Consider the following 27,158-nt stretch of genomic DNA (forward strand, 5'->3'; position numbering starts at 1 on the left):
TTTAAATCAATTCCAGAACTTTCTTTTGAGAGTGAACAAATCAGTTTTTATTTAGATAATTTCTGTATTTATGTAGCATAAATAAATGTATAAAACCGACTGCCTCTCAAAGCATGAATATGGAATCAGTTCTTCTTTGATTTTAATAGTACCCACTTGTCTAATGTTTTCTCAACACTCTCTCAAGGTTCATTTTACAGTCAAGTAGGAACAGATGGAGAGCAAGAGGAAGTCCTGGAGGAGTGTACTGTATTTCAGCCCCGAGCTCCAACTTCAAAAGCATTTCATTTGAGAACAGGCTTCTGACTAAGAGCTTCAGAAATAATAGTCAATCACTTGAATACAGCACTTTTCTGTTTACACACACACACACGACAATATGCATTATACATATGCAAAGTCATACATTATCCATTCTTAAGGCAACCTTACATTTCATTGGTATTTGTGTATATATGGCTAAAATAATTTGCTTATTTTACAATATATCTGTATTAAAAGTGTTATTCCAATAATGAATATTTTTACTTTTCCCTTTTTGCTCTATTTTGTTTTGTGAGACTCTCCCCTCCTCTAGAACCTCATTTCTGTGTCTGAATATTTGAATCACTTATGCAAAACTTCCGAAAATTGTAAACACCTCATTACACAATGTACAATTAGATGCCAGAACCACTTAACGTCAAACTCCACATTAAAGGCATTAATTTGCAGTTCCACATAAGAAGCAAATTGACATGAAATAGAGTAAGACAGTGTACTTTTTTTCCCTGTGCACCACGTTCTTTGGAGATATTTGGATTTATAATGTTTGCATGCATCTAAAATCCTTCAACCTGGACTTCTGGGGTAAAATAGCTTAATAATCCAGGAGCATTACTATAAATGCAAAGGATGTGAATACTGTAGCATACTGCAGCATATAGTATGCAAATGTACAATATTCAAATGTGTGCAGTTATGGAATATCTGGATGACCTTCTGAATTCGTCAAAATATCCAGTTTACATGTGCAGCATGGAACACTGAACCGTTATATAAAGTCATAATATTCTAGTGTGACTAATAACCCACACACAGCTGTGATGATACTAGCTCATCTTTCTCTTGACTCACTACTTGATTGAACTGCAAAGAAGATAAAAGTCATAAAAATGGAACGATAACTGTAAGATAAAGGTTAATGTAAGAAATAAAGTCCCAAATGTGACAAAGTCAGAGTTACAAGAAATATAGTTGCAATTGTGATGTGTGTGATATAGCTTGTTTTTTAGCATGTGTGTTATTTTTAAGGATTACTGAAACTCATTTGATTTGTTATTGATTTGAATTTTATAGTTAAACTGTGTCTGAATTTATTATGTCTTTTATTAAGTTTTATTTTTATTTTATTTGAGTTCTTTTAATACTTCAACAAACTAAATGGAAATGAAATAATATATATTGAAAATCATAAATGTGGTTGTGTATATATATATATATATATATATATACTTTTCCCGTTGGTCTGAATGAAAATGCAAATTCATTCTTTGCCACTAGGTGCCACTTTTGGAGCAGAAAAAATAGCGGTTTCCCCGGTAAAAAGCTGTACACAAAGCAGCACTGCACTCCCAAACGCAGCTTTTATTGTGAAATGGAAATGAACTCGAGCAATCGGACCAATCACCGCAGATTAGCATCATGTAAATAAGGTAAAAATGAATGCATATTATAAGGCAATGAAAGTGTTTTTTGACCTTGCATGCATGTCAACCTGTTGTTGGGGACACCCAAATATGAATCTTTCATTACCCATAATAGGGACCCTTTAAGTTTTTTGTTTTGTTACTCAAAAATGGGCTTCAATTGTTTTCACACAAGTTAAACAGTGCAAACCATGTGGCCAAAGGTAGTGTTATGGAAACCTGTTTTAAAACAGTTATTTAAAAAAAATGAAATATGATGCAATTCACAATGACGTGAAATAAATGTAAACACAAAATATTCTTTATTTTTCGTCTTTAACTAAAGACTACACAGATTCAATGCTGTAGCTCTAAAAGGTATCTACATTTGCATTTTATTTACAGCCCATTTCTTGTCATCTTATTTACATTTTCAAAGAGAAGCATTTAGAAACACAGTGTTGAGAACAAACGAAAAGTTCAAATGAGTCCAAAAGTTTAGAAAAAAAAGCCTTACGATGCATGTCAGTGCAATTAAACACATTGCATTTTTTTCCTTCATTCATCTTTGTTCTTTTTAAATACAGCGATATTGTCAGACTCATGATGTCACTGCATTCAATGACAGTAAAATAAACCAAAATATGCTCGACAATATTATACAGCTTAAAACACTTGATCTAATTATCTTGGTGACCATTCCCAAGTGATTTCCCCAAGAGTGACAGCAGGGGCAGATTCATAAACCGAACACTAACGTGACGCGCCAATGCACCATCATGTCCAACATATTAACACCATCCAACCAGAAATAGACTCTCTTTGAAGTTCACATATCCAGATGATGGGTTGACGTGCATTTCAACCTCTAAGTGACGCACCTTCAGGCTATAATGCATTTCAGGCAGCTTGCAGACTTTCACATTCAGAGCACTTACCACGTTGCCCCATGCTTGGGAGACCCTCGGGGCAAAGGCTGTTCACAGGGGTTGCCACCTTTCCTTACCACAATGTGCAGTGCTTGCAGCACTCAGTACATTTCTTTAAAAAAAAATAAAATAAAAAAAGGAGTCTGAGTGCACGTTTAAGTAATGTGCTTCTTTTTTTTAAGCATTCATGCCGCTTTACACTCGAAGCGTTTATTTCACTGACAAACATGAGGATGTATACTCTAAAAAACACAGCACTAAAATAAATACTGTTATTAGGAATGGTCCATATGCAACTCTTTGTTTTAACCATGAAAACAAATTCATTGAATTGACCAATTTTCTGGACTTTATTCCATGTGTTGAAACACTAGGCATTGTTCAAGTACAACAATTAGCAATAAAAAGGGACACGTGTTCACATTGCTGTATGCTTTCACAATTTTTATACTGTTTTGTGAATGTTACCATGAAATAACATGTTGCTTTCAAACTATTATATAAAAAAACCAACCTTCTTAGTCTCAGTAGCTCCATTCCAAAACCTAGCGAGATGCCTTGCTAGGCAGCACCCTAACAAGAAAGAACCATCATAAGTGATTAATCTGGATCTCTGCACGGCACACAGATAACAAGTGAACCGATTGTAATAGAGTTTGATGTTAGCATGTTGCTATGCTAAATGCATGATACTCTAATATGCATAATAGTACACAGCACAGAAATATTGCATACGAGTCCATATAATAGTAGTTCAGATAACTACTATTGATATTTTAAAGTAGTGAATTAAATATAAAAAATATTTAAAAATCAACATATCTCTCAAATTGTTGGCTATCTTGATTTTTTTTTACTTGCCTTCAAAACAAAAGGACACATGCAACACTGCCTTGAATAAGGCTAAATCTAACTGCCTATTGGGACAGCTGTCAAGTCAGAACAACCCTTGAAATGCTGTCTAGGTAGGCAGCTCACTAGGTTTTGGAAATAATTTATTTTAAACAGTGTTGTATCATTTTCATTTCAAGTACATTTCAATTTCTGTCAATTTTCCAAATTTTTCAGAAGTGTGCTTACTTTATTCCTCTTTCCCCCTTCTATTCATGTTTTAAGCCATTTGGTCAAATTTAGAAATGAAAATAATAATAAAAAAAATGAATGTTACCAGCAAGCCACCCAGTCCCAAAATATTACAAGACACCACGACAAGTTTTGAACATGAGATGGGTTCAGCTAGGAATCTGAACTGGTAGCGATGCACTGCAAACACCAATGTCCTTGTTTAAGTATGACACAGCCGTTGGGCTTTCAAGTATAAAAAGAAGCGATTAAAAGAGGTCTCTCCTTGGCTGAGGCGCAGAAAAAGGCAGAGTGGAGTGAAGCTCATGAATAACAATCTGCTCGTCTGGCAGCAGGCTGAGCCAGTGAGCATAATGCATTACCAGCCTTCTTCCTATATTCCTTTGAGCAAACCCACAAACTCGAAGGCAGAACCGAATAAACCGCCGACACTGCCATATGCCGTCTTCTAGCAGCCACACTTAAGGGGCAAAAGGGGTTTAAGAATTACCAAAAGAGAGAAGGGCACTCTGCTGTTGTTGAAACAGTACAACTGTTTTCAACCATGTACGTCATGTATTAAAAAAATAAGTCTGGCACAGTCAACATAAAAATAAAGTAACATAATATGGTCACAAACGCAACTTGTCTTTGGCAAGAAGTCCTGGACGCTGAGTCCGAGCACGGGTTCACTTCGCGTTCATGTCACCTGCGACCCATCTCAGTCTGTCGCAAGAAGTGGATGTTATTTACGTTGTCGGCCAACTCGGGGAACTGGTCGACCGATACTATGTAGAAGCCCTCGTAGCCCTGCACGCGTCCAGAACTCAGGAGCTGCTGCCTCTCCCCGTCCGTCCAAGCTCGAGAACCCTCTTCTCCTTGTCGTAGTCTGTGACGTTCACGAGCCCAGGCGGCTGCGACGACCCTCTGACGCGCAAGCTCCAGCACACGGACCTTCTCTTCATCGTGGCTGCTGCCGTAGCAGACATTGAGGCACAGCGTACCATACTGCAGCTGGACATCGGTTATGCGGCGCGAACGGCCGCCGAGAACTGTGTTGACCTGCGAGACGGTTACGTTCACACCCGTCTCCAGTATGCGCTGGCCCACCGTCATGCCCAGCAAAGAGAGGTCGCCCTCTACTGGTCCCGATTTGACAAAGTAGTGCGTGTCCAAACCTGCGATGGTGAAGTGTAAATCCTGGAGGTAGGTGGCCTTGTCTAGGACCGCCGCGATCCGTCGCCCATCTTCGTTGGCCAGGCTGATGATGTCGGCAGCAACACGGCCCTCCCGGATGGCTACTTTCACACCTTTCCCGAAGAGCGAGGCCCCTGTGGCGAAGAGTGTGCGGAGAGGGGTTTGAGGGCAACCGGAATCACTCAACCCGTAGATCTGGTCAAACCGCTCCAATCGGACGAAAGATTTCAGCTGCCTCTGGACTTCACATTGTACGCCTAGAACGGACTGCAAGAAGACAAACAAAACCCTGTGAGTGTCCTGCCATCAGTTTCACATTGATCATGGGTGACTACTTTCATTGAGTGAAGAAATTAAACGTATGATATTGCATCTCCAAAACAACATTCGCAATTACCGTTGGCCACAGTTAGGTCTGTGGCGGTATTGATTGAATGTGACATATTATGACACGTTGCGTCTCAGCAAAACACTGTACATTGTAAATCCTTGCATATGATTTTCACATTCATTATGTTATCTCCTCCAGTGGCAGGCGTCATTGAGCCTACCGCCTTCGCTGCTGCTATTTCCTGGGAGTAAGTAACATTTCCTGATGGTTTGTGCAGGATGGGTGATCTCAGCGGGAAGCTCATCCTTCCCCCGCGTTCAGCTGCTCAACTTTCCCCTCAACCAAGAATCGTGCTGCTTCATTAACACTTCAAACATTTCACATTTCCTGATATAACTACATAGCATAACTCATTCTATTTTATGTTCAGGTGTGAAGAAGTGTGGATCAGGTGATTTTTTTTCTTCCAAATGTGCCGATCTGACTCTTTAACTCTGGAATAACTTTTGTTTGTAGAGAGTCTACAGATTCCTATGAGGAGAACTGAATACAAGACTCTCACTTTAGGCCAACAATAATGTAGTGATAAGTCATCATCTCCTTTAATGTGACTTGACGGGAAACCCTTGCCCCAAGAGAAGATTTAGATAACCATGAGGGAACTAAGCATGCAGATGGATTGTACTAGTCCTAGAAATAGTGTGTTCTGGGTGTCAGACTCCAGGGCTCCTGTCCGGAAGGAGAAACAGAGTCCAGCTAAAGCTCTGGCACTGGCACAAAGTTCTTGTGTTATCTGATATGATGTCCCCATCTTTCCCTTTGCCTCCTTTTTGCTCTCTTTTTGTGTCGCCCTTCACTACAGATTAAGTTACTAAACTTGGAAAGAAACAAAAGGTCTCTTTAATGACTCAGTTGTTTTTAGACATCGATGAGATTAAATGGAAAGCAAATGGAGTCTCCTGTACCTCACATGTTTAAAATATCATGTCTCCTGTACCTCCTGATAATCTCACATGCACCTTCTCTAGGGTTTCAGACGAGATCTCTGCATTGTCTCAAACTGTTGGAATCTTCAAGATTAAATTACTAGAGCTGCTATTCACATTAAATTTACAGCAATTTAAGCAAATATTTTAAGCATATAAGGGAATGCCTGCCTTAGAGGTATACTTCACACCGCACCACAATATGTTTGTTTACTTCACCAGCCTTCTCATTCTGGTCACAGTTCAGAGGGCACAGAGAGATAAACGGATGGTGGGGGTTGTCTATGCTGCAACCTACCTATTTGAATATTCTCTGACCAAAAAAAGGAAAAGAAATACATCACTCGAATAGCACTGGGTGGTCAGACAGCATGGAGGCCTATCAGCGCAGGGCTCTGATCAAAGTCAAAATCAATCTGCAGACATCCAGTGGATATCAGCCAGCACATTTACATCATTTCTCATCCACATAGGTCTTTAAGACCCTGGCAGTCTAAACGGCAAGGAGAAAGAGAGTGATCCAAAGTCAGCGCTCACTATCCAGCTGTTGCTGGAAATTTTCAGAGCACTATATCCATCACGCTCAGGGTTAGAAGCAGCAGAACTCCTATCCAAAAAACCTCCAATTGAATTAGAAAGTGCTGGCTGAGTGTAAGAACACCGGACTAAGCAGGTGAATCTCAAAGCCATTAATTCAATTGGGACCGTTTTTGTCACCTTTTTAAAGGATTAGTTCATAAAAGTAAACATTTAGGTAAATTACATTATGACATTTTTGTGTTATATTAGCCCTTTAATAATGTAAATAGTAATTAATACACCATGGTTGTAATGTCTATAATTATTTAATCAGAATGTTAATTTGGTAATGACATCTTTAAATCTTCTTTTAAATGTTAGTAAGATCTTAGAGAGAATTAATTGCCATGAAAATAATGTCACACTATTTGTAATATAACCCATGTTCTTTGTAAGACTCATTCAGTTGTTCTTGTGTGGGTACTAGGTTGTAGGTTTGTTAATAGTTGCAAAATATGAAATTTCAGCCAGAAAGAAATTGGAGGAAAAATAGCTACTGGTAATGAAGGGTCATTTCCTCTATGCCTTCAGATACTCTGCAGTGCAGGTCTTGTAAATGTAACATGGGCATTATGGCATAAACAACCCACTTTAGACTCTCAAAAGAGCAGCAGTACAGCTGCAAGGCCATTAGTAGATTTTTTTAAAAAAATGCAGCTGCATTAAAAGCCCATAAATGATCCCACAATTACATTGCCAAAAAGCAAATTGGTTGGCAATTAGAATTGTTTACTGCCCCCTAATAAAAGGGAAATATCAGCGTGTGGGGTTGAGCTAGAGAGAGCTGATTTATGGGTAACTCGGTATAGGCTTGGCTATGCAAAGGGCTGCGGGACACAGATTGTTCTTTTTCGGTCTCACTTCGACAGTAAAGTTTCAGTCTCTGAGTAAACATTCAAAAGTTTTACTGTCTCGTAAAGAATATAAAAAACATTTGAAATGGAAAATTCAAGCAATGGTTTGGAATTGAATTAGGTTCTTTTGAGAGCAGTCTTGAAAGTGGTATTGGATGCACTTCTGAGGTGCCCATAGGAGAGGAACCCTACGAGGTACATGATAGAGTGGGAGTCTCCCTTGAGGGTTGAGATTGCTGCCCAACAGAGTCCAGCGTTGCATCTCTGCATTGTGTCCAAGTTGATTTGAAGTCAGCTCACACCACTCCCAAAGAAACAAACCGTCGAGTGCAATTCTTTTAACTTTTCACAGGTTTTGAGAAGTGGTCACACTACAAAAGCTTATTTCCTGCTCTGTTGATGGTTCGATCCAATGGCCACAAGTAACTGTTTTTATGTTTTGCATCAGTTTTTAAATACACACCCTGACAATTTAAACAGCTTTGTATGCAAGAACACACTACAAGAGGAGACTGTGTGCACTTGATTAAATTGTAATGATTGGTTCCCAAAAGAGAATCCATTAGGACAAGTCTGGTTTAATACCTTCTACAACATAGATCCTCTGTTGGGAGGTGAGTCTGTATGGCTGTTAAAACCAAACAGAACTCTCTGAAAGGGACTCATAAACTAAATAAAAACAAAATCTAAAAGTCCTTTTTTGGATACTTCAGTTCTCCTTGAATGTTTGAAAGCCATATAAAACCTGCCAGGCTGACGGATTCAAATAGCTCCATCACATTAGATTTAAAATCTCATATCTCAGCTGTCTGAGGCTCACCCATGTCGCTCAGCCTCAAATGCTTGCTTATTATAGAGCCTGATAGTTTGAGGTTGTGCTGCTTATACTGTTTGACGCGTGGAATGGAAGTTCTTACCATCTGGACTGGGACTGGACTTACCATAAAAGCCTATCAGTTTTAAAATTAAATTAAAAAATTAAAGTAGTTTAAGTTGCTTTTATACATCTATAGGGGTGGGCAGTACAATTACAGCACGATTGATTTTTATTTTCCATTAACTTTTCTGGACATTAAAAAAAGAAAAAAAGGTGAATGTACTAAATGGCTTTTCTAATTAACTGATAAAAAAAATACAGTAAAACAATGCTACAATTTAATATTACTGTTTTGTTGTTCTATTTTAACATTTAACAACTATTATTAATATTGAAAACTGTGATAATATTGCAAAAAGCTATTTAAATAATTTTAGATGGAGTACAGCATTTCACATGGAAGGATATGCTAACTTCCCAAAAGTATTTGACAAGTCAGCTACCAATAATACTGTGAAGCTGTATATACCCTTTATCTTCTTGAAAGAACCATTAGTTTGAGCCAGGACAGCTTAAGAGGTAAGGTGTCATTAACAACAGCCAAAAGAGCCGCCACCATGTCCAACTGGCTTCTCAATTATTCAGATGGCTTAAAGGAGGCTCGATAATCAGTGCATGTCCGAGGCTGAGAAAAACAGGGAGCATTGAGACAAAGAAGCAAAAAGATAGGGAAAGAGAGGGAGACAACATCTTTTAGAGAGCTAAAGAGTGTGAAAGACTGAGCTGAAATCAATGGCTGCTGCTGGAGGAAATTTGGAGTGAATTTCCCTAATGGCAGTCCTATTACAAGGGCTCTTTAGCTTGACCCCTTTCCCTTGGCTTGAGGACCCAGAGCAGAGGCCACGCTTATTTGCACGAGCATCTGGGTTGATTGCTGTGAACTCCTTGGGAGGCGGCAAACTAAAAGGTCAAGGTACTGCAAATAAAGTCTGAAGTTGGAGTCAAAGGCCAGGTGTGTTTTTAAAGAGGTGGGCAAACAAAAAGACAAATTCGTTGGATGAATTACCTTGGTGCTATCCCACTCCTGAGTCTTCATCTGAGTGTGAATGAGCTCGTAAGAAGGCTCCATGGTGTCCGTGGCAGGTTTGTGGTAGCCAGGGATGACGTTGTATAGCTGGAAACCAAATGTCACTAGCCAGCTGTTAACATCTGTTGAAAGAGAAATGCTGCAATGAAATACACTTACAGCAGAGCAAAAGGTAACTAACTGCAGCACTCATTGATAATGCCTGTATAATAATTTACTCTATTTGGGGTGAACACCAAAGTGTGATTCATTGCAAATCAGGACACATGCCAAGTGAGCTCCTTCTTGAAATAAGCTCATTACAGGCAAAACTAGTTTCAGAGACTGGACTAAATATGATTAATCCTTCACAGGAAGTGGCAAATCTCCAAAAAAAGATGATCATTTGTAGCATTTTGTCCACACACAAAAAAACGATAAAATTATATCCGGCATGTGAGAAACTTGATGTTTGAGATCTGCTGGTGTGCTTAATAATCATACATATTTAATGCTGTGACCCTATGCGTCACCCTTTATATAATCAGAATATGCATTTTTGTTTTTGTGCATATTCATAGGCATTAGCATGAATAGCTAATCATACTATAAAATACAGAGAGCATGAACCTTATCAAAATCAAATGGCCTTTTGATTTTTCCCTGCTGCATCAAATACATTAGTCATGGATAGAAGAGACATTGCTATATAAGTGAACTGCACACTGATGCCTGCTCCTTTATGTAAGGCTGTGTCACTTGACAGAGTTGTTTTAAATATGAATTTGATTAAGGACAATGAAAGGACCCTTCTGTATTTCAGAGGAATGAAAATGGCAATGCCATCATTCATAAAAGGCTGACAGCTCACTCAAGTACATCTAATTTGTACTCCTCCTTCAAAGCTAACTTTAATGATGTAGGCTACAGCCTAGCGGCTAGGTGTTTAGCTGAGCTTGAAATATGGCTAGTCCACAGTACTATTAGCATACATATGCTATATCCTTCTGAAAAAACTGCCAGTTTAGAAAATGCTGGTTAGTTCTGGTATAGTTGGTGCACCAATATGTGCTTATTTGCTGGTGAGCAAAATTAATCAGATTTTTACAAGAAAAATCATAAGAAACACACCAACATTAAGCGACTAACATGACATAAGCAAGTAACCAGGTATAGTATTTTGTAGTGGTGCTATATGAAAGGTAAATATTGTTTTGGAAAACTCTCTTGCTCCATCCAAGGTAAGGGGTTAGGAGCAGGGTTGCTGCAGCACTCCAAATAAGCTGTTATACGTGTATGAATGTTGCATATGAATTTTCAGAGAACAAGGGCTCATCTCACCACAAATCTTTTCGACAGGATACTCAAATGAAATAAACAATAGAACACACTAGAACAAGGCTTCGCTAACATAAACTACCGATATTGTGATTCTATACTGTTAATTTACTTTGATAGCAAGGGCACAAACCAAGGCTTTGATTTCAGTCAAAAACCAGCATGCATTCACTGTTATAGACTACAAATGTGACTATAATATTTTGCTTTCTTTGAGTAAGGCTGCAATTTCACTTTCAAGTGGAGAGAAAAGTGAATCAGCCCCTAGCTTCTAGTTCCATGGACTCCTTTGTGTTATTTGTCTAACACTGGGGCGCATTCACTACTATTTACCTCCCACACAGGCTGGGGAAGCAAAGACTGATGGGATATTTCAGAGGAACAACCTGAATGAAGAACAAAGGGGACTTTGTTGTGCTGTCATTGCTCACATGCAGTGTATGTGGAGGCAAGATCACCCCAAGCTGGGGCTGGGATGAGAGCCTGAAAAATAATCACTCTAGTGCAAAGGTTCTTGGCACCAAGTGCTCATGGTGTTTTAGATTGTTCAAGATAAAACGTAACAGCGCTAACATAGGCTTCCTCAGCCCTATGACCCTACATAGGATAAGCAATTTGGATGATAGATAGATGGACGGATGTATTAAATAATGTTAACCTCAGTGTGTTCCAACACAAGACTTAAGAAATTGTGTGTTTACCTGTCATGTAGCACTTGGTTTCTTGGTTGTTGCTCAGTGGGTTGTTGTTCTTAAACATGTAGAGGTTGAAGGGCACAATGCTGTTGCTGTTGAGTCGCTTCCAAACATCATGGTCAGGAGTGGTCCATCGACCTGCAAGAACATCGTAATCTCTGCGTCCCATGTGGACAAGCTTAGTAAGGGGCTCATAAAGGCCACCCTGGTAGCCTATAACTAGCTGGAAAATTGGGTTGGAGTCCAAATACACTTCCCCAAAAGCTGTGTGCAGGATCTGTTTGATCATGAGACCGGCACCACTGAATACAGCCAACGGTGTACCAATGTTATCGCAGGCCACGTAGAACTCATCTCCACCACTCAACTCCATGGCAAAGAGGTGGCCCTGAAGGTCATAGTAGAGCGAGGTAATCTCTGAGCTTGAGTGATTGTACATGTGCGTGACTCTGGTGGGACTGGACAAGTCTGCGTAGAAGAATTGCAGATGGTGGCCTTGGCTGCTTCGACTGGACACTCTCCTGCCCAAGCCATCATAGCGGTACTTGATGGTCCATCCGTTAACTTTATTGTAGGCTTTAACAAGCAACCCAGCAGAGTTATACTCAAAGAAGTCATTGCCTCTCTGCCTGAGGAATCCATCCTCGTCCAACCGGTACTGCACGTCACCCAATCGAGTAATGCGGTCCCGAATGTCATAGCGTAGCGGTGTAAGTCTGGCACTATTACCAGGACTTAGGAGGTGCAAATTTCCATTTAGATCATAGCTGTAGCGCCAAAGAGGCTTGTCGTTGATGGACACCACCTGGAGTTGGCCATCAGCATCATACTCGTAGGCGTAACGGGTGGTATTTGCATAGGGCCCCACTTTAAGCTCCTTGGCCACCACTCGCCCCATGTTGTCGTACTGTACCATCATCCAGAACATCAGCGAACGGAAAATCTCATACTGCACTTCTTTAACTCGTCCATAGGCATCAAAGTGTTTGGTGTGAGTCATGACAGCTGTGGTAATGATCTGGTTAATGTCATAGTAGATGACTCCAAACTTGCCAAACTGCTCCGTTTTGCCTGAGACGTCATCGTAGCGATAGAGGTCAATAGGCAAGGGGGTTTCATTGATGACTGCTTGCATGCTGGTGACCCGGAAGCTGTTGTCGTAGTTGTAGTCGAAACGAGCGTTCACCATGCCCTCCTCACTGAAACGAAATATCTGTCTGTCGATGAGTGGTCCGATCTGCCTGTAGCGTATGGTACACGCAAAGCCTTCACTTTGAAGCCCCACCGTTTTCAACATGCCTGCAGATTCATCGTAAGAAAAGGCAATCCGTGTGGTATCATAAAGGATTTCCAGCAGACGGGAGAGTTTCCCATACTTGTAGATGACTCTACGCCCCGTTCCTTGGTGGATGGTTTGCAGAAGCAGTCCATCTTCGCTGTAATCTTGCAAAACTGTGGCGTTACCCTCTGGTGGCTTGTATGTGTTTCTGTAATAGCCGATGGAACGGGTGGTCTCCAAGGTCTGCCTGGCCACATTGGGCATTGTTACTGAAGAGAGGCGATCGTTCTTGTCAAACTCGAAGATGTATTGTCGCTGGCTGTATAGCAACAGCACCATGGACTGCCAAAGGAAAATGACAAAATGATGCTCAGTAAGCTGATTTAATGAAGCATAGTAATTCCCAACACATTCTGAGAGCACTTCAAACAGTTAAATGTGAAATTTTCAACCCAGTGAAAGTGAAGGTCACCGAGTACCCAGGAGTCACATTGCACCACATGACTAACTGCACAACAAACTGTAGGGTGTCACAGAATCACTTCAGGGTGCATAAAAATTACAAATATGCTGCTCTACAACACTGACTGAAAAATGAAGAAGGGCAAAATCTCATTTAATGAGGATTAAGTCATCATACCCCTGATACCAGTTTTAATAATGTCACCTTATATGGAGGTCAGTGGGAGGATATTCTTGAGTTTATATTTTAACAGCAATCAGCTCTTCTTCTTCTTCTTTTTTTACTTTGAAGTTATTGATCTTACCAGCACATGGTCATTTTAGAATGGCAAGAAACATTAAATAGAGTGAATTTAGAGCTTACAATCAATACATTTAAACCCATGCATTGGGATGTCAGCACTTCAATGTCCTAAACAGCTGCCATTTTCAAATTAAACGGTAAGGTCTTGCATTTCTCAGATATTGGTTCTAATTAACAAGACAGTGACATTTTCCTTTTTTTCTCAGTGATATTTTAGGAACAAGTTCGTTGTCAGGCTGCATGCGGTAACAATGCATAACACAAGCTGCACATTAGACAGGGATCATTGCTAAAGCACATAAGGTTAAAGCTTATTAATGTAACAAATTAACAGGGTTCAACAAAAAGATCTCTTCAGAAAAAAGAGAACTAGCAATTATTTTTCAACCTGATAATTTTCCAGATAAAGATGCTTACTTTTTCAAGGTAGGTGTAGCTCCATGACTTTCCATCTGCAAATATCTTTGACGTGATTCTCCCATTTTGGTCATATTCCATTCGGACAGACATAGTGCCCCTCTGGATGCCTGCGATGTGGCCACCTGGTGAGTAGGTGACATTGACACCGTTTAGCCGACTACTTGGAGCCCACAAAGTAGGTCTTCCCGCAGGGTCATAGTGGATCCTCAAAGTGAACTTCCTATGGTCGTCATAGACTTTCTCAGTCCTGGTTACTCGGTCAAAATCCATGGATAACAAGTTCCTGTTATGAACCTAAACCATAAAAAGGAAGATAAGAAGATTAGGCCTCTGAATTCAACACATGGAATTGATAGCATGTACTGTCTCCGCTGAAACTCAAATGTTTTACTCTAATGATTTTTTACTTTCAACTGCATACCTCTAGAGGCCACAAGCTTTTTAATTGACTGATTTCTTTGTTTGCTGCATGTTAAAACAAAAAGAATGAGAGAAGTACTCAGTTTAGTATAATCATTCGTCATGCCTTTAAGCAAGGAATTATTGAGGGGTAGATTTCCACTTCCATTGTATTTGAAGCAGGAAGAAAACAATGACACTTGAGGTGCATATGAAGTTCAAAGCCCACTACATTGTTTGAATGACATGTCATACTGAGTTTTTGGCTCAGTCCGAATGTGCAAAGCCCTCTGACCCCGGAACATGCTGAGATCAGAGCTGAGAACTAGTCCTACATGGCTAGTAATCCCAAAGGCACACACAGGTCAAAGCGGGGGGCGATCAAGGATTTAGAGGCCTTAATACCTTCAACCCTTGGCACAATGCACTAGAATCGTTATTGCTGCAATGTGAATTTAGGTACTGGTGGATAATAAACAGGACATCCAGCTAGACCTAACTAAATATTAACATTGTATTAGCAGGTCCACAAAGAACTTACACTTGTTGTTGAGAATTACAATGCAAAAATAAAAAGCACTCTACTCAACTTGGTAACCCGAAAGTAATATGAACTTGGCTAATATATTTAAGAAAAATGCTTATTAGCATGTTTCTAAGTCTGGCATGAATGCAAACTCCAAATTTGCCATAAAATAATTTTTTTTCCAAGCATAACACTTTGTCGTATTATGTCTACAGGGCTGAATGAGTATTGAATAAACAACCATCTGGAAGTTTGGGCCAAACAGTCTTTGAAATGCATTATAATTAAACACTCATTTCCCCATATCTCTTATCAGTGTAATGTGTCCTTAATTGATCTTGGGTTTTTCTCATCAGGTACTCTGGTACTCGGCTTGGCTCACTACTGGGGAGGCTTAACAGAGTCTTAAAGTGATTTTGCGAGTTGTTGTTGGCTTTGGTCCAGTGGTATGGGGAACGGGGGGGGGGGGAGACCAGCAAGCAAGCTTTTCGCTCTCTCTCCTCCTCGTGGGCATGCTGGGAGCTCTCATCTGTGAAGGGACAATTACACTGGGGCCAATTAATGTCACTAATACCTAATTGAGAGGATTATTTTACATTAAAATCAAGCAGCTCATGAATAGGAGAATTCCCGGTGGGGGTGACAGAACAAAGAGGTTGACAGAATAAAGGGCAGATATTTTTCCCTCCCCACTCCTTTTAGCCTCACCCACCTACTGATGAACATGGCGCCTATTTCTTTCACTCTCGCTTTTTCAAATACAGCTTGAATCTTTTATCTGAAGATATCAAGATTGAGAACTTACTCAAAGAATCCATCCATCCATCCATATTGTTCGAAAACCATTTAATTTCTATTATTATTATTTCTGCTATTCTTTTTGGTTACACAATTCACTTAAGTGTTAATTACTAGACATTTAAAGGCATCAAAAACACAGTCTTTCATGGCTCTGAGGATGAGAGAACTTTTGTCAAGGGCCGATTTGTCCAGAGTAGGATGACAGGGGACTGAAGTGACGGGTTTAAAGAAAAAAAAAATGAAGAGAGAATGAAAGGGAAGGCTGGATGCTCATGCCAGGCTCTGGTTGAGCAGAGGCCCAACGGACTGGAAAAAAAAAGCTCTTTTGGCAGTGAGATCCTGGGTCTCTGGAGAATGGAAACCCACTCAAGGGGAATGTCTTAAATTGGACATTCCTTTAAACGGACTTAGCTTTAGGAAAGCAGATATGGCGGGAGGAAGGAGATTGGACTGGGGCAGGGTGGGAAAAATGGGGTTTGAGGACGTGTCTAAGAACCCCCAAAAAGTACATCAAGACAAGAAGTAGGGTGTATTTACACTAAACCATATTATTCTACATGTTACATAAGGCACATTTCTACAGTATCTACAAACATTTCCATGTGGCACTAATTTTGACACTCAAACAAAAATCACAAACAGCAAGTAGCTCAAGCACTCTTCAATATAAGACAGTATATCAACAAAATACGTAGCATCACTGTTGCTCACTTATTTTTATAGATTTACATTTTTTTTTACTATTGTTTAAAAGTTTGGGGTTAGGAAGAAAAATAAAAGATAGCACTAATTCAGGTAGGATGCATTGAATTGATCAAAAATGACAGATAAAAGTCATTTACAACGTTTAAAAGATTTATGTTTCAAATATTTGCTGCTATTTTGAACTTTCCATTCATCAGTTCCTGAAAAAAATTGTATTGTTGTTTCCACAAAAATATTAAGCATTAATAATATTCAACATTAATAACAAAAATAAGAAACCGGTCACAGGTGCTATCCCCTTTCATTGTACGGAAAAAAAGCAGCATGGACATTCTGTAAAACAACTCCTCGAGTCTTTCATTGAAGAAATTAAGTTATACATGTTTGAAAAACATGAGAGTAAATGTCAGAATTGTCATTTTTTGGGTGAACTAACCTTTATAGTTGATGTTTTGCTGACTGAAATTCCAGAAAAGTTATTGTATAATTCACACACTGTATTGGGGAATGTTAGACAGACACTTGCCATGTTTCTCCCTCCCTTCTTTGACAGCCGGATGAAATTTGCATGCTTTGCTGATCAAAATACAACTACTTTGAGATTACCTGATTCCTGTTTGTCAAACAAACAATGATTACAAAACTAGGAACAAAAGACAACATTTTTTTTCATAACTCGCCTAATTATGAGAATATCTTAGGACTGTCACTAATGCACTTTTGGCAATGAATAAATAACTTGTAAGTAACGTTTGTTTTCATAAATCACCATCAATAATTGAAATTTCCCATTCCATATTCGAAAAGTCAACAAATCTGTCAAACAGCATTTGATTTTCTTCTCTGCTGTCATAAAACATTTATTCAAGTTTTTGTTCTTCAAATCCAATATTTGCTTGTCGCTTTGCCATTCATTCATAATTTTTCCCCGTCTGATGCTGTGGTAAGAACTGTAATCTTGTTTGCTCAGTGCGATTTGTCGCGTCCTTCAATAAACACACTTGCTCACGTGTTGGTTTTGTTTGTTTGGAGGCAGTATAGGACGCCGTTCTAATAATGTAAAACAAACATTTAGAGAACTGTCAGTCGAGGCCTTGTGTTTAAGCCTTCAGTGGTTTTTGGGATTTGAGCTCGTTGTGAGGGGACAATTTACACTTCTATTTTTCCAGAATAATTTTGGTGGCCTGGCAGCTGTTCTTGATGGTGTGTTGTACCCAATGTGATGGACATGTGACCACAGTAATACTTCAGGCTGCTAGTGACCCACATTTCTACTAGGGCTGGGTATCGCCAACTACATCTTCATTCGAAACACACTGCAATATAAATCTAACGAGTCAATGGATCGTTATGCATCACAATATTGTTATTGGAAGCCTTTTAGCTTTCGGTTAGTTTGACGCCTCATAGAAGCTTTGTTAACTGAACTGTGGGAAAGCATATGAATGCATACATTAAAAGTAGTTGATATCATGTATGGTTGAAATCATTCTAATATCATTTTCTTAAAGAGTCACTGTAATGCCGTTGATGCTTTTGTAAATGTGTCCATTTAAATAATTTTCCGTTCTACCCTTGGCTTCTCTTGGCTTAATATCAACTTGACAAACATCCTCACAGCCAGCAGCTTCACCCCTCATACAACACACACACACACATACAATTTGACACATTCACCCACTCATCCACCCACATATCATCACTTGACACATCACTCAAGGTTGCTCAATGATTTCAGTACGGGTTGTCCTTCGGTTCATACTTATAAGACGAACCTTTGTACAGTCTGCACTCAGAGGGGTTTTCATATATTGAAGTACACAAAAAAAGCTGTTATTTTGTGAAATATTATTGCAATTTAAAGTAACTGTTATCTATATTAATATACTTTGAAATATAATTTATTTCTGTGATCAAAGCTGAAATTTCAGCATCATTACTCCAGTCTTCAGTGTCACATGATCCTTCAGAAATCATTCTAATATGCTGATTTGTAATCAATGTTGGAAACCGCTGTGCTGCTTCATATTTTTGGGGGGACCTGTGATATATTTTTTAGGATTCTCTGATTAATAAAAAGTTAAAAAGAACAACATTTATTTAAAAAACACATTTTGTGTTACAATATACAACGCTATTCAAATTTTGGGGTCAGAACATTTTGTTTAGGAGGGATGTGTTAAATGAATAAAAAGTCATAGTAAAAACTTATATTGTTGAACAAATGCTGCTCTTTTTAACTTTGCATTTGTAAGAATCACATGCTCCAAAAAACAATATGAAGCAGCACAACAGTTTCATAATATAATTTTATAACATCTAACATAATTAATCAGCCTATTAGAATGATTTCTGAGGATCGTGTGACACTGAAGACTGGAGTAATGATGCTGAAAATTCAGCGCTGCGTCACAGAAATAAATTCTAATTTTAAAGTATATTAAAATAGGAAACCAATATTAGACATTGCAATAAGATTTCACTATATTACAGTTTTTTCTGTATTATTGATTGAATAAATACAGCCTTGATGAGCAGAAGACTCCCTTAAAAAACATTAAAAATCTTACTGATCTATATATACAGTACACAGTATACACACACACAAAACATAACTGCATTATGCATTTTTACAATTAAAAATATATATATATTTTGCAATTATTAATGTCATGATGAATTTTCAGCATCATTACTCCAGTTTTCAGTGTCACATGATCTTTCAGAAATCTAAATCTGCTGATTTGATGCTCAATAAATATTTATTATTATTATCACCGATGAAAACAGTTATTAAATATTAATAACTATTAGTAAATAATTTTTACATAAATTATGCATTTTTTCAGGATTCTTTGAACAAATTTCTTTCTCAAATTTATTTGAAACAGAAATCATTTGTAGCATCATAAATGTTTTACTATACACTTTTGATAAATTAATGCATTCTTGCTGAATAAAAATATTAATCTCTAAAATTTTACTGACCCCAAACTTTTAAATTGTAGTCTGTATATGCACATATGCATCAAAAGCTGTAAGGTGGTTCCATTACTGCCAGCACAAGAATTATGAAGACATCAGATGCTGTCCGAGGAAACCCTCAGGGTTTTGATCACAAGAGAGTCAACCCTGCCCTAGGCGGTGACCTCAGCCCTCAGGGTCATAGAGACACGGCTGCTGAATGATGGATCAACCGCTGAGACACACACGCGCACACTGACCTTGGAAGGCAGCTACTTGACCGGTAAGGCCTGGCTAGACTCTACAGGGCAGCCATAATAAGAGTGATCAGTCTAAAGGACAGGCGCAGCATGTGACTCTGAGACTGATGAGAAGAAGCAGTAGAGATTATAATCGAGAAGCAATTACTACAAGTACAGGGGCCTTGATGCTCAGATGAGCTGCTATGTGGAGGTGTGACTGCGAGGTATGGAACTGTGCCTGCGTAAAATTAACTCAGGATGAGCAGATGACAACGTTGAGATAATGTGGGGGTCTGAACACAATTACCTGACTATGAGAGGTTCTGATGACAGGTAGGTTGTACAGTTAGTCTCGCAAAACTCAATGAGAATTTTTATTTGATGAATAGAAATAAAATACAAATGCAAAATGTAAACATTAGGCAACAGGAATACATTTATATTAGTTTTAAAATATTAGGTATTTGAAAAAAAAATAATGCTAATGATATTTATTATTTAATCCAAAACCCATAAATTATTAATACAAAGCTATATAAAATATGAAGCTTCCAAAGCCAATTAATCATGAACAATCTATCGCCATACATGAGTACCTTGACAACGCAACTGCATAAATTATTTTTTGAAGCTGCAGTCCGTAACATTTGCTGCTCTAGCGGCTAATAAACAGAATTGCGTGCGTCTTGCGGAAGAACATTGTAGCCGGAACTACTTCTCTCTATGTCTATGACGAATCACGCAGGTACTGGGCTACTCCGCAGCGGTACCTAGTCAGAATATAAACACTTATTAAAGGTGTATGGTAGGGATTTAGGACAAGCCAAAAACACGATTTGGAAAATGAATTCATGGTGTACTCCCTTATTACATAAATTTAGTTAATATTGAACACAATAAAAGTTACAGACTACAGCTTTAAATAGTCAAGGTGTTGTTTGCTATGGAATTCTTTCTGAATTTTGTGACATAACTAGATACTCAGTTTACAAGATTAGATGTATTTATTTATTTATTTTTTGCAAACTGCTTTGGATATAAAAGCATTTTCTAAATTAATAAATAGCTTGTCAGCAGTATAAATAGTAGCTTTTGAATTAATTTCTAACCATTTGGCCTTAGATGTGTTGCCAGCGGGCTTCATAGCTCTCAGAATTTTTTCTTAAATGTGTCTAAATACTTCCACATGCTTTCTAATAACATTTGTGCTAAAATGGCTATGTGATCCTGTTAAAAAAAAAAAAAAAACTTTGCTTTTACCATCTATTCCAGTAACAGCACAGAACTGCCAGCTTTTTTAGAAATAATTATACTCTGAAATTCATGTACAAATAAGAGAAAAAAACTGATGTTCTTACCCTGAGTCTGCGCCCATAAACTGTGACCTGTCCTCGTGCCTGTTCTTTCCGTTGTCTCCATTCCACCAGGTTGAGTCCATTGTCGATGGGCAGAGTGACATTTCTCTTGCTTATGGTCGGGTTGACTGTTCCTGACAGCAGGTGAGGCTCCGTGTGAAGAGACACTTCCATACCGTTGGCCAATACCAGACGCAAGGAGCCATCCAGACCAATGTAGTAACTGTTTTTGACTTGATCTACGATTTAAAGACAAACAAACTAGTCTCATATATATATATTGCAAAACTCTTGTGAAATTATTATCCAACACTATCAGTAAAAGCTGACAGAATTTTACAGACTATGACTAATCTCCACCCTTCATTGGTTACATGCTGTATTTCTCTCAAAATAGCAGCCACATTTATGACACCACTGTTTGTTGAACAAGACCAGACAGACAGTGAAACAAAGGAATGATTCAAAGCCTAGTTAGTCTTTGAGTTGCCCTCGGAAGACCGAAAGAGAGAGAGAGAGCGAAAGGAGGCAGAAATAGTTGAAGCCGTCTGCCTGTGGCAACTGAGATGCAACTAAATCTGAAACTGTCTGTCTGCATCCCCAGGTGGTCTCGCTAAGCGCTTCAGAGGGACATGGAAGATGGAAGACAGTGAAAGAGAAAAAGAGGGTGAACCTGAGAGAAATAAAGAGCGAAGACAGCGAATGGGAGAGAGACTGTTAACAAGAATGACGTACCAAATGAGAAGATGTCAGTGAATGCTTTGATGAAACTCGTTACTAATCAAAGGGAATATATTGCTTAGAAAAAGCAGTGCAGACAGCAGCCATACAAACAAGCTAGCATGTGAAGCTAACAAATAGCTAGAGGACACTCATTCCCTGTTACAAAATAAACTGAATAATATTGAAAAAGTAATTATATTCCAATTAAATACAGTGAAAGTCATAGAGTGTGTGACAGAAAATAGTCCTTTTACAGCTAAACAAATCACTCAACAGCCATCTTGCTAACGTCGTCAGCCAGCTAATTTCTACCTGCACCTACTTTATTAGGAATAACGCAAATTTTCATGTGTTTGTTAAAATGAATTAAAATGACACATCTGTCAAGTATAAAAAAATACACATCTAAAAGTAATTGAGACTATCTCTCACAATTGTGCGACTAAATTCTTAGTTACAAGAAATGAAGTCACACTGGAAGATATGAGATACAAGAGTTGCAGAGTTATACTGTACATCTGTCAATTATAAAAAATACACATCTAAAAGTAATTGAGACTATATCTCACAATTTTGCGACTGTATTTCTCATAAACGCAAATTTCATTGTCAAAATATGACTTTAAATCTCATAATTGCAACTTTGTTTATAGCAGCTGCACCATCATAACTCACAATTTGATATTTCATTATGAATTTATCTCACAATGGGACTTTCTCTTAAATGCAACTTTGTCAGATTATTTATCGAAATCTGAAAATATCTCATAATTGTGATTTAGTCTCTAGCATTTGCAACTTCATATTTGGCAATGTGACTATATTTCATAGCGTATTTATCTCACAATGTAACTATTTCTCAAACTCAACTTTATTTGTTGAAATCTAACTAGATCTCATAATTGTGATTTACTATCTAGCAGTTGCAACTTCCTATTTTGCAATGTGACTATATCTCGTAATTGCAAATTTATAACTCACAATGTGACAATATTTCTTTTAAAGTCCCATTGCGACAAATAAAGTTGCGTTTACATTTTGTAATTATGACTATTTCTAGCAGCTGCAACTCTTGTATCTCATATCTTGCAGTGTGACTTCATTTCTTGTAACTAAGAATTTATATCTAACGATATGACTATTTCTATTTTAAACTTTATCTCACAATTTATAAGAAGAAACAGTCTTTCATAAAATTCATTCAAATAATGACAACAATGGCATCTTAAATTTAACGTCTTTATCTCAAAAAATTCTAAAAAACATAATTGGCTTGCTTTTAATTAAAAGGCAGGACTTAAAGCCACATTGAATGATTCAACACCATGAGTTGTCCATTTCGTCCTGTATACTGTCTTTGAAGATAAACAAAGTTGTGGATAAATTGGATCATAGCAATGTCAAATGTATAAGCAGCTATTGCATATTTATCTATTGATGCCTTATTCAGGTAAATAATATTGGTGCCCTGAACAAAACCTCTGACTGAATGACCTGGAAATCGAACACATGCTCACTCAAGCTTGGAAAGTCAATAAACAGCACAAGGTCACCACCTCTGTGAAATGCATATCCAGATTGCGTGCGTGAAACTCTGTGTTGGAGCTAAAGCCAAACTGGTTTCCATTTACAAAGCAGACAATAGTGAATTAATTAGCAGCAAAGCGTTTGGCAGTAAGCCCTCTTTTTCTCTCTCCAGCAGATGTCCAGGACAAGGTCACCATGAGTAGGTGACCATTAACTTAGTCTAGGATAAGAACACCAGCAGAACTTTACGCCTGCTACCTCTTCTCTCAGCAGCAGTCGTCAGTAAACCAATTGGAGCCCAGGGGAGGAGGACAGCCCTTCAAATCAAACGCTCACAGGAGCGCAGAACAATCTTTACAGTTTCTGAGGAAATAGAGCAGGGCACAGGGAGTTCAAAGCTATTTATCGGGAATCGATGGAGCGCTTGGTTAGGTGAAAAACAGGATATCGAAATGCCAAAGTATGCAAGGAAAATCACAAGCTAGAATGGCGGCCCCTGACCCCAACCACACCCCTCTGTCTCGAGGGCCAAAGTGATTAAGATTTGGTTCTCTAAGACGGACAGGAAAAGCAGGAGCTTGGTGAAAATGGGAGGCTGGAACAAACAAAAGTGGTGGACAGGAAATCAATCTGGACTTCTGTCTTCATGAGTGGGCGGTCTTGCGATTTTAGAGAAAATACAAACACTCATGCCTCTATTGATTTCACGAAGAGGCTTGTTTGCTTCCCACAAACATATTTTCAATTTTGCCTCACAGTTATTTTACTTTATGTACAGCTACTAAGTTTCTAGTATATAAGAGAACAAAGGAAGTAATTACTTTTGGGTGACAGGAACAGTTCCTTTGTTTCCTTTATTTATTCACCCTCATGTCATTTCCAAGTGTTTTTAATGTAATATTTTGTATAACGTGATATTGGAATAATCTTCTTAGTGATCAAATATGACCACAAAACTGGTACAAGTCACTTGAACACTATAAGTCTTCTAAAGCCTAGTCCTAGACTGACGGCTGAAGGTCTGGGAACTTTGGCTGCTTTGAATGGCAATGCCCGCCCAAGAAGCCATATGATGGACAGGTAAAGCAACCAATCACGTTTTGTTTTGTTCCGAGTCATGTTTAGGGGCGTGGAAATGTCGCCACAATAACAGACAGTGTAAAACTCTTGGACATATCTGAAAGATTCTAAAATTTTCACATACTTTTACAAATTTAGCGTTTAGTTGATCCTGTCAAGTGCTCGTCATCAGTTGTAAAAACGACGGCTTTCTTCTTTCACGAGGGGGTTTGGCGCCACAGCATTTTTGTTTTCAGGCGGAAACGTAAAAGAACGCGACACACACGTCTCCCAGAAATCCTGTATAATTCAACCAATCCGATGACGACTTCAAAACTCTGTTTTGAAAAAGCTGAATTTTCAGCAGTCTTTACACATGATCCTTCAGAAAAGATTCTAATATGCTAATTTGGTGCTCAAGAAAAATTTCATCTCATGCGTATTAGTTGAAAATGGTTGTGCAGCTTAAAGAAGTTTTGTTTTTATTTTTTGTATTTTTTTAAAAGCAGCATTTATTTAAAAATATATATTTTATTACATTACAGATGTCTGTAATTTTAGTGTATTTAACTGATCCTTGCTGAATAAAAAAAATCTTATTCACTAATAATCTTCCCCTCTAATGAGCTGTTGACTGTTGACGTGATTTGTGAACACGAACAAATGATTAATTAAAAATAACTAGCTTAAAAGTACATTTCATTATTTTATCCAGTTCTTGAGTTCAGTTCAGTTACTTTATGATTCAACAGTCACTGAATGGCTTCAGAAGTCTCAAGTCATATTAACTACTTTCATTATGATTTTCTTTTTTCCAGTTTTGTAGCTTACCAAGGGTGGTCACATCATACAGGTTTGGAACGACATGAAGGCGAGTAAATGATGGCAGAATTTCATTTTTGTGAACTAACCCTTGAAATGTACTGAATTTATAGTGTCTAGGCTAATACTTTACCCAATTCCCAAAAATTGTCCCCTAGAATGTGCTCAATAAGTGCTTTGCAGATATTCTTACCTTGCATGAGCGTGTAGAAGGTTCCTGAGGCCGAGAGGTTGGTGGTGACTGTGATGTCCTCTTTGCTGGAGCCCTCGGTTTGCACCCGTACAGTACTGTCTGAATCAGTGCGGTAACTGCTCACCCTGCCCGTAGGGTAAGTCACGTTTGTCAGCCGCCCATAGTTGTCATACCTGAGGAGATGGAGAGAACAGAGTGTGAAAAAAGATGGCTCAACTTGTCTTTAATGATACCAACTGTGGATTTCAATCAAATGCAGGTCTGGCTTTTTAATAAGGGACTGTCAAAGTGAGCTGTACAAGCAAGAGAACAGCCAAAGAAAAATGTAACTGTGCCGCAAAACTAAATATTTTGGAACATAATGGAAAAGGGCTGAAGGTCCTCTCTCGATTTTTGAATCCGTTTACTACTGTGGCAGACATCATTATTGTTCTAGTTCAGTATGCTTAAGCAAGTAGCAGAAAAATAGCACTTCAACTTTAATCTCTGCAACAAAACTGACCTTAATTGTTAAGCAACGGCATGAAGAAATTCTTATACAAGTTCAGTTTTCCCAACAGGCTTGTTGTATTTGAATGTGGCCCTCTTGGCTTGTGAAGTTCAGTGCTTTTAGACAAATGAAAATCATTTTTTTTTTTTTTTTATGTCATTCCAAGCCTTCACGACTTTTTTCTGTGGAAAACAAAAGATGATATTTTGTGAAATAACTGTTTGGGTCCCAATTTAGTTGACTCTTGTGTTCCACAGAAGAAAGAAAGGCTGAGAAAATGACAGAAATTTCATTTTTGCTTGAAAACACGACTAGTTTGAGCTTCAAACCAACTATCACTGTAGGGCAAGCTGTACAGAGTCAAATTCATTGGGTAATCTGAAATTGCTCGGTTCTGAAAATAAAATGCAATATGACAATTTCACTGGGAGAAAGAACTGAGTGTAGAGCGGTACTCTTACAGACAGATCTTTCGACCAACTAGATGTGACAGCAGCAAGTATTCTGTGAAAGAAACCAACAAACACTAAGATCTTCCAAAATAACAAACCTGGTTTGGTGGAGATACTCATTTTATTTTCTATGACTTTCATGCAATATCTTTGAGATTTAAATCCAAGATTTCCTTATCACACAGGTGCTTGGACCAACTAAACTATAATACCAACTTCATAGGCTCTACGCGCTAAAGAAAAATCAGTGTAAAGAACAAAATGTGTCTCCTCCGTTTTCATTTGTAGAGGTAATAAAGAGGAAAGCTTTTGTGATACGTATCTTATCAGCCTCTTTATTCCTCATCCCAAACGCTTTTCATCTTATAATTTTTGCTGCTCCGTTTTTTCAAGAGGCAGAGAAAGGAGGTTAGGGGCTGGCAACTAAATAGAGCAGTGAATGACTGCAGTCGACCCACAACGGTTTTATTCTGTTCTCTGGCAAGCAAACTAAATTATCCTGTTTTCTTCTCCTACTTTGTTCCTTTCCTCCCTATATTTTTTATTTGCCAGCCTCCACGTGAGCGCTCTCTCAGCAGGCCGAATGTGGAGTAAGTGCCGACTGATTCATCTCGGTGACCAAACATCTCCTTTTTAGAGCAGCAGTCTATTGTAGTCATGGAGAACTGACCGCCTCAAAGCACCCTGGGATTGAAGTGTTGGTCGAGATGTACCACTGAGTCACGGCTGCTGTTCACATTACAGGACACAAATGCAGCGGGGGGAAGAAAGCATTCGTAAACAACAGTGTGAATGTCTAGATCTGTCTGAGACCCTTTGTGGTCATATGACTGAAATGAAAACATGAGTATTTCTTTTCAAATCCTGGCATGATTTTGAAAAAGCATGGACTACTGTTCAAATGTTTGGCACGG

At 38.5% G+C, this 27,158-nt stretch overlaps 1 protein-coding gene across 2 annotated transcripts in view; it reads right to left on the reverse strand.

Moving 5' to 3' along the window:
• Positions 1–1,973: 1,973 nt before the first annotated feature.
• Positions 1,974–27,158, reverse strand: part of LOC306854394 (teneurin-4-like) — a gene marked incomplete at its 5' end in the record, with an annotated part of 168,383 nt that continues 143,198 nt past the window's right edge. For both annotated transcript variants that reach the window (XM_079392352.1, XM_079392351.1), the window contains 6 exons: positions 1,974–5,122; positions 9,489–9,631; positions 11,528–13,142; positions 13,984–14,280; positions 20,982–21,217; positions 25,303–25,475. In XM_079392352.1, coding sequence (XP_079248478.1) covers positions 4,364–5,122; positions 9,489–9,631; positions 11,528–13,142; positions 13,984–14,280; positions 20,982–21,217; positions 25,303–25,475 — 3,223 coding nt within the window. In that variant the 3' untranslated portion in view covers positions 1,974–4,363. The remainder of the gene's footprint in view (positions 5,123–9,488; positions 9,632–11,527; positions 13,143–13,983; positions 14,281–20,981; positions 21,218–25,302; positions 25,476–27,158) is intronic.

Source organism: Barbus barbus, assembly GCF_936440315.1.
Source record: "Barbus barbus genome assembly, chromosome: 34".
In the NCBI taxonomy this organism is placed as follows: domain Eukaryota; kingdom Metazoa; phylum Chordata; class Actinopteri; order Cypriniformes; family Cyprinidae; genus Barbus; species Barbus barbus.